Below are 9,525 nucleotides of genomic sequence, written 5' to 3' on the forward strand. Positions count from 1 at the left end.
GAGATAGAGTTGTAATACTTGAAAATGGCTGTGAAAGCCACTAGGGGGACATTCTGAGCTTTTGATTGGTTATTCACATGTCATAGATAGAAGTAAGTGTATATAAGGGAGCATTTCCAAAAATTGAAAGAGGTGAGTGGAGCCACTGTGTTTGATTCAGTACATGAGTGATATCTGAGCAAATAGAAAAGATAGGAGGTTTTTTTTTATTTTCTAGCTTATTAATATCGGTAATTGGAGTTCCTAATTTGTATGAAACTATAGACTTAGTATTTTAACATCACAAACATCTAATTTGTGCTGCATTCAACATACCATGTGACACACAAAAATTGATGTTGTTTAGCTGTGTTTTTTTTAATATTTACTTTTAAATTAAGAAATTAAATAATGTATAATTCTAAAATTTGAATTATAATCTACAGTTTGATACCAAACTTATTGACATAAATTCATAAAATAGTAGTTCAATAAAATTTTGAATGAGAGTCAACAACGCGATGACATGGCCTTTGACTTGTGACCCATGTGGAAAGGGTTAAGTATATAAAATGAATAACTCACAACTGCTATTTTCAGAGTGGTTAATGAAAACTAGATTTGAAAATGATGGCAAACTTTTTGAAGGGTTTGAAATTCAGCTCAAATAACATTTTGACAACTTTTGCACCTTAATGTTTTTAAAATTCTAAATGTCTTCTTAGAGAAAATAAAAGTGAAGCTGTTGAGGAACTGACAACAAGTTTGCTATGAGGAGTTTCCCAAAACACCAATATGCGTGTCCAACAAAGTGACATCTAGTGGATAACTTGGAAAATAGATAATGATTACTAGACAAGCTGTTAATGTTGATATTAGATAAACAGCAAATTATTTATGTCTGTTCAATTTATTTTTGTTGTAAGTTATTACATGGAAGCAAGGAATTAAAAAGAAAGAACAAAGCAAGTTATATTAGCGAAACACTAAATATTATGATGTTTCATAAGATAGATGAGAAACATATGGGGAGGGGGGACGAAATGTTAAAAAATTACAAGGAAGTGTAAAACAGTCACTTCAGCTGACAACAATACTAAGTACACAAAACCAAATCAACAAGAGAAATATATTGTAAAAACCATAAGGTTTAATAAAAGGATACAGAATACACATATTAGAAAAATGTATATCGTACAACACTTGTTGGTAACTTGGCTGGAGCCAAGAAAAACTGACATTATGTCAAAGCAAAAAAACAAAGCAAACATACCAACACACTGTTAAAGCTAATTTTCTTCATTTAAATAATTTGCTGAAACCAGAAGAAAATTTAAACCAATTTCAAAGTTAAATATCCTATAACACAAAAGATAGAACCTGATTCTTACATGCCAAAAAATTAAGACTACGTGGACCACAATTTAAACTTATGTACCATACAATTGATAATTATGGAGAAAAAATACAAATCATGCATAAATTATGTAGCAAAATTTATAATAATATAACCCTATTGCAAAGTTAAAAACAGCTTTAAACAATAACATTTAAAAGGATGTTAAAAATACTTGATGAAATTCCACCATCAACAGCAATTTATTTTTTTAAAGAAAAAACACTTTTAGGCATTATATGTCAAAGTTATATAATACTGGCAACATTGACATAGAGTTGATTTTTCTTGTGCAGCTTATGATCATGCAGTCAATCACTTAACATGTGGTAATTTGTAAATTATGCATAACATACTGCAGCTACTGAGTTGGGGCCCTGAAAATAAACTCACAGACAGTGGCATAAGTATAACTCTACAACTGTTGTGGAGGGGGGGGGCTCGGTCCTTTGGATTGGAGATGCATGATCAGGCTTGCGCACAATAATGCATGTAAATTTTACTTTAGGTGCATTGTTTAATGCTCATATAAATTTATCCTTATCATTCGCATAAAAAACATTTTAAAAATCAACTTTACCTATTTAGCGCACGTGATGAGTGGTATTCTCATATCACGACTAACACAGCTATTTACTACTGTGGCACTGATGATTCAAACACGGCAGTGTGCATTAATCCAAATTGGGGACTACAGTCTACTTCTGTGAATTGACATTATTTTAAAACAACAGCAGCAACCAGTGTGAGCCTATGCTTCTCCACATTTTTAAAATGGGAATTGCTGGATACCATTGGCTACAGTGCAAAAAATAAAAGAATGTGGAACAGAGTTGGTTGTAAAGGTAAATATTTTTATGAAACCATACTGTATCACTGATATGTTGATATTACACTAGCAGATGACAAATTATTATAAATTATACATGTGTTCAACATATGATTTAGGCCATGTAAAAACTTGTCAAAATTGAATCAATATTTGTGAATGAACGTGAATAGTGGTGGAACTGACCAGATTTAAATCATGCGTTGGCTTTACTTGTCATTAAATTACTTAGTCCAAGGTCTTCCTTAACAAAGTTTTTGTGTCATTAATAACTTTACTCTAATTTCACACCCAAATTTGCCTACTTTTTCCAATGCTCAAAATGACAGTGGATAAACTCTGGTTAAGAAAAATAAATTAAGTTAAATCCATTTTTGTCAAATGTTGATAATCAAGGGTGCATTTTAAGGGTGTTTGAGGAATTACTAAATACTGCATAACTTTTACAAAGATAACACATGTATACACAGATTTTTGAAAAAGAAAAGATAAATAAATGAAGATTTTTTTCAAGTTTACCATTTGTTTTAGTCACTACATTATGATACATGACCTGAAAAAAAAACATTTTTCATTGAATGATTAAATCACTCATCATAATATTTTCAGGAGAGTGGTAAAAATCACTCGCCTAATGTTTTCAAATATGAAGGACTGGACCTGAAGAGCCTGACAACAAAGGGGATAAATGTGGGGAGGGGCATCTTTTGTAGTTACCCCACAGAGTATTTGTTCCAGTGCCAATAGAAATTGTAACCATTTGAGATCTGATTAATACAGTACAAAGGTAAAAAATTTACAGGCAGTTATTGGCCTAAATATTTTACCAATACAAGGCATGATTCTTGTGCTAGAACTTTTGAAAAATTCCCAAATAAATCAGATTTATACACGCTACAAAATTGCAAATAGTAGGAGTAGAAAGTGAAGAGGTTAGGCAAGTATTTTTTTATTTTATGATCCTGCTGACTCTAGATAGTCACAGTCCGAGATAAAAATAAAATATACATAAAATATTTTTTTTTTTATTTCCAACTTTTGAATAAACAAGCATAAAAATTAAATAAATAGGTTTCATTTTTTTTTAAACTCTGCACTGCCATCGGTCTTCCACCCAAAGTTTTCACTACTACTACAATTTCTCAGATTTATGGCATTGTTTCTTGCTGTTTATCATGCACTTAAAATGAATGTGCTCTGGGCACAAGATTTTCACCACACTAAGATATAGGAAGGTGGTTTTGAGACAATCATGCACAACTATGGTATTAAATGGGCATTGATCTGAAATCATGGCAGACTCATGGATATCGTTTGCTATAGTCAATGCGTATGTAAAACGCTTAAGAAGTTCAATACAAAAAATGCTCACCTCAGAAACTATTGGTGACATAGTGTCCAAACTTGTTCTAAATTATTGTTTATGACCACCAGCTATATTTAGTGTAAAAAGACAAGAATGAAATCAGAGACCTCTTTAAATGTGATGTACCAAATAGTTATTTACATGTACATAGGTTTAATCTGTAATGAAAGAAGACCTGTGACATAAGATACAGTTTTCTGGATTGTCTTTAGCATTACAAATGTAAAATTCACTATCATTTTATTACATAGGTGTTACAATAAATTTCCAACAATTGTGCTGGTACTGCTCCGACTTGGACATATTGCATGAGAATGAAGAAATCAAGTAATTGAGAAGAACTCATACAATAGTCACACCTGTATGCAACACATGCTTCATTTCTGGCAACAAACCAATGATCCTCCTTCCCTACAAAGTTACTAGAAAGTGACATGACATTGTATTAAAAATGATGAATAAATAAGTCACAACCTTGTATGGCTTTGTGTTTTTATTATTACACATTCCTGTGCAGTTGTGTGTCCATAAAAGTTCCGTTTGACTGGTGTAACCATATTGCTAAGATCCCCCCCTACTCTCATTTATTTTCTAAAAAAATTGTAAAAAAAATAAAATGCTCACCTTGTAAGGTCTAATCCTTGTGTAACACCAAAACAAATAGCACAAGATAATATTAGTAATAACATACCACATTTGAAACAAAATTTAGTACCTGTCCACACATGCATATAAACATTAATATTCCACAAAAACAAAATTTAGTACCTGTCCACACATGCATATCTCTCTCTATAAACATTAATATTCCACAAAAACAAAACTTTCACTTCAGCGAAGTATTTTTATATTCTATAACAAAATATAGCATTTTCATTAAATAGTTTATAGCTTAATATTTAATCCCTTATACAGTTCAGTTGTGTAATTCTGTGATGCTGGAACACTGAATAACTTTTACGTGGTTAATGATAGATAGCTGGCTAAAACCCTGATATGTTAACATTTTCAGTCAATACAGCATAAAACACAGTATTTTAGTTTGAAGATCTGTATGTGGCAAATTATTCATTCAACAATTTAACCAACTATAATTTCTCATCCTTCATTGTACTGAAAAACTCTTAGGACTTGTACTTACCAGCTTTGTTCAGTAGGAATGTCATGTCAGAAGGATTTAGTTCTATAGCTTTATCATAATGCTCCAAGGCCTTTTCAAAATCTCTCTTCTTATATGCTTCATTACCTTCTTCCTTTGCTTTGAGTGCCTGCATAAAAAAACAGTATTTGAACTTCATTTACCATACTTCTGTATATAGTTTTTCAATCCATCAGCATAAAATGTTACAGAAAACCAAAACAATACAATTTAATAAATTCTTGAACAGTTTCATTTTCAATACTGTATATATACACTGGGCATGTTCATTCATTATATATATAATTATCAACAGTCACACTAGCTTTTCTGAACATGCATTCCAAAATGCTTACACCAAAAACACATTCTGTCTTTTCAGAGTTGCACTCAAATATTTAGACAAAATTAACTGAAAGTCATCATTTTGTCAAGATAAATACTTTTCATCATGTCTTCTGCAATGACATCTTTCCAGTCTTGAAAGGATTAACACAAATCTTACTTTATTGCTAAGTCGCTTTTTCATTTTGTGCATCTTGTGAAAACAGAACAAATTTTTTGATCAACTGATTTATTTCTGTATTAATGTGACTGAAAGTAACTATTTTACACTTTATATATTATTATACTTTTCTTAAAGCATGTATCTAGGACTAACCTAAGTCTCCTAAGCTGGCCAAATTTCATGAGATATTATTAGGATTATGACAAAAAATATCATTAACAGTTAGGATACACAACTGATAAAACAATGCATCCTAATTTTTATAATTAGAAACATATGAAAAGAATATTTATTTAGCTTTACTGATTGCCAGATTGATTTTTAGTTTGCTCTAAGTACATAACTGTCTGTGATTGGAAATTAATATTAATTACTTGCCGCTGGGCATATATTCAATTATACATGAATAATATAAACGAATTCACACAGATTTTTCAAATATTTCTTAAGTATTTGTTCAGAAAATAAAACTACTTTAGCAAAAAAAAACAAACAAACACACATTAAGTTTCAATGTCTAAGATATGGACATAATGAAGTAATTCTCAACTGTACCCATCCATGGTTACGTGATTTTTTGACAAGCTAAAATTTTGCATGTCAACTTTTAACTGCCAAACAAAAATATGTGAAGAAAATATTCCTCAAATCCTGAAAGGTCCCTAAAAATTGACAATCAGAAGGTTTTACAATCTCTCAGGTTTAAGAGAACTAATTTACATAAAAGTTGGAACTTACATGTAAATATTTATCCTAAACAATAACTAAATTCCAATTATATGAAAATATCAAACTGGAGCTCCCACATGAGGTCTGATTGAACAAAAGTGAAATGAATGTAGTCAAATTTATTACTTAAAACACATGTAGAAGACTTGTTTGGTAAAACATAAGTCTACTAATGAAAATTTACACTTGACCAGTCAATTTGACAGCCACACTACCGAGTGTACAATGTACAATTTTCAAGGGGACACACACACACACACGCTTAAAAAAACTGGGATAATCATGATCCTGCAACCTCAGCACAACATTATTAATGTTTTATTATAAAACTGATTCAAGTCCAGCAGTAGTATATTAATGAGTATGGTATTTATACTTGAACCAAAATAACATGTAGCAGCATTGCTGTAACTTATTCTTGTTTTATATTAGTCATAAACTGTGTTATAAACTCAGTTGTCACTGGTATTGTAACTAAAGATGATTGTTTTAGTAATAATGAAGCACTAAAATTCATGAAGAAAGCTTACTATTTCCCAAAAACTACTTATTCATTTAAACCAGCTTAATCACAGAAAACAAACAAAAAGTGTTGATAAAAAAAATTAAGAAAAGAACTGACCTCTTGAAGCTCCTTATTTAACTTCTAGATTTTCTGAGCACAATTTATCTTTTTTGTCTCAGATAATCATGGACCGAGGAACTGGTGTCAGAAGTTGGAACACTCGAATGAAATAGGGGTGGAACTATGATGACAGAGTTGAATGTATACAAGCAACATCAATGCTTGAATCCAAAGACTAGAATGCTCACAAAAATCAAAGGTAGGAGAAATGGGCATCATGTAACTCACAGAGGACAGCAGCAGATGGACGAACATCCTCCGACAACTCATCTCTCTCAAACAAATCTCAACAACATACTAGCCAAGAGACTAGGAAAATGCAGAAGCTGACAATCAAACCAAGGAGGATGCTAACAATGGCCTCAACTCACTACAGTGATGTGGCAATTGCCAAGTGTAGGGATGATAAATATCTCAGCATTGTAGGTAGGGTCACACAGATCTTAGAAAATTGTGATCTATTCAGGTTGACCACAGACTCCATTCTGTAACCCAACATATCAAGGAGCAGGTCTACTCTCTGAGAATCTAAATACAGTTCCACCTGGCAGTGGTAGGGGAAAGCATGTTATTCTGACAAATGTGGCAGACAAGGCATAGCTGTCCACTCATGTAACTGAGTAGTAAACCTCCCTGCATAAACTGCAATATCAGGGAATGGAGGGAGAACTAAGTACTTGCCCTCAGACCTTTCTGCCATCAAGGAAGATGCAGACTCAAATGAATTGGGAATTTGACAAATTTGTTATTTATTTATTTTAATATCAATGTTGTTTAGATTAAGTTTATATTTTAAAACATACGTAGCTTATAGGGTTAAATATGTATTGTGAAACTCCCGCCTATTCTCCAAAGTTATAGAAGATTCTCGAGAGTAAAAATCAAAAGTATATGCGTGTACGTAAACGCCTTAATCAGTATTGTTAAGTAAGACTGAATTTTCTAGAAAACCTATAAATATAACCAACGTGCCATACTGAGAAGAGTGTCTATTATTAGTTCACTATAATCAGTGTGTTATAAAACTTTGAAAGCTATAACTGTGAGTGTTATAATGCTTATCAATCGAAAAACTTCAGATATTTGACCAGGAACCTTTACAAAGTTCGAACATTACAAATTATTCAACTTTAGTGGATTCTCATCGAACATTAATAATTTTACGAAAACATTACCTTACTTCAATGGTGGAAAACAGCGTGTGTGGCCAAGGAGACCAAGCTATTTATATCAACTCGCTAATCGTAAACCCTTTATAAGATATCAAGGGAGTTTCAAACTAGAAAGAAGATTTTATATTGTTTGTAAGTTTGTGAAACTTTTGCTTATAAGTCTTTGTTTGTAATAACTATTTGTAATAATTATTGTAAATTGTACTGTTGTGTGTATATTAAAAACACATTTGTGTTAAAAAAGAAAATTGTGTGAATCAATCTTGTTGGCAAATATCGTAAATTGACTAATATATCGGCATATATTTAAATACCAAATCCAAAGTACAATTTAACAACTAAATTCAAATTGTCAGTTAACTTGGCTTTGGACTATTTGAAAATCTAATACGTAACAGGAAAAAAAGACCAAAAACATCATGCACTCAATGTATTAACAGAAGAAAAAAAGCTGGTCCAAACTGGCCTCATGTGAAGCCAACAGAGTAAAGGAAGGCACTGGAAAAAGCAAATCTAAATTCTCTCAAGAATATCCGGGTTTGCCCACAAGTGCAAGCCTCTTAAACCCCAAGATAAACACCACCAGACCGATTGCACATCTCCATCTCACTACGGATAATGTCAAAGACAATCTCAACCATTAGAGACCCCCCCCCATTCATGAGCAACGCTTGATATATATCAGAGGAGGGATAGGAGAGACCTGATTTGCTTCCATGTCAAACATGTTAATCCGGGAATGCATGCCGGATAGCTGTAGTGTGAGAACAGGTAAGTATGTTTTGGAATATCAATTTAATCATCTTGCTTATATTCATTCATTATTTTAGGTTCCTTTAGTCTGACCTATTTACATGCTTCTACATTCACAAACTTGGTAAATACCCATTCTTTCCATTATATCTACTTATTGGTTTAAATATAAAGAAAAAATTGTTTTTTAAAAAATTATAAAAACTTTTTAGATAAGTCAGATATATAGGGCAAAAAATCAACCCCACTCATTTTATTAAATTATTTTACCATATTATTAGCTCTTTCAGCACGGGCTTGGTCCCTGGGACTGACCTCAACCATTTGGTGCTTGTTATGGTTTTCATGCTATAACTTCTAAACTAGTAAGCATATGTTAACAACATTTGGCACATTATCAGTAAACATTACAATGCTTTCAAATGCAATGTATAATTTTTTTTATTAAGTCTTAAGGTTTGTTAGACAATGTTTTTCTCTGCTTTTTCTTTCTTTTCACATGTTTGCCTACCCAACATGCAAAGTAATTTTCAAATTTTACATGAGATATCTTTATAATGTCCAGATAGTTATCAAACATTTCTTAAGAAAAAACTACATTTTATCTGTTATTTTCATTAATGAATCTCTGTACGGGTCGGTCGATTTGACTGACATAAAAAGTTAGGAAATATATATAAATTATGCCTCTTTTGTTCTAGAATGACAACAAATTATAACAAAAACATAAATGTTTAGACTAAATAACTTAAATCTCATAACATAATATATTTTTATATATTTTTTATTATATTGACATTTCAGCTGTGCCTGGCTAACAATACAGAAGTTACAATGACAAGGCACATGTGCTTTCATGTTACTGTATCCAATAATATAAACTGACCTTTAGTCTTTAAAAAGTGACTTGTTTTGGCTGTGATTTAGTAAACTAGTATTTTGTAAAATACAGTCACATTTCAATTATTATACATTATATATGCATATAGATTATTACTATTTATAAATAACTTCTTAAACTTATTTTTTT

The 9,525-nt window shown here is 31.5% G+C and overlaps 1 protein-coding gene across 1 annotated transcript in view; it reads right to left on the minus strand.

Moving 5' to 3' along the window:
* LOC106462426 (stress-induced-phosphoprotein 1-like) overlaps positions 1 to 9,525 on the minus strand; it is an 87,980-nt gene that overhangs the window by 66,962 nt on the left and 11,493 nt on the right. Inside the window, exon 2 of the mRNA XM_013922352.2 lies at positions 4,712 to 4,838. Coding sequence (XP_013777806.1) covers positions 4,712 to 4,838 — 127 coding nt within the window. The remainder of the gene's footprint in view (positions 1 to 4,711; positions 4,839 to 9,525) is intronic.

This window comes from Limulus polyphemus, unplaced genomic scaffold (genome assembly GCF_000517525.1).
Source record: "Limulus polyphemus unplaced genomic scaffold, Limulus_polyphemus-2.1.2 Scaffold1163, whole genome shotgun sequence".
NCBI lineage: Eukaryota > Metazoa > Arthropoda > Merostomata > Xiphosura > Limulidae > Limulus > Limulus polyphemus.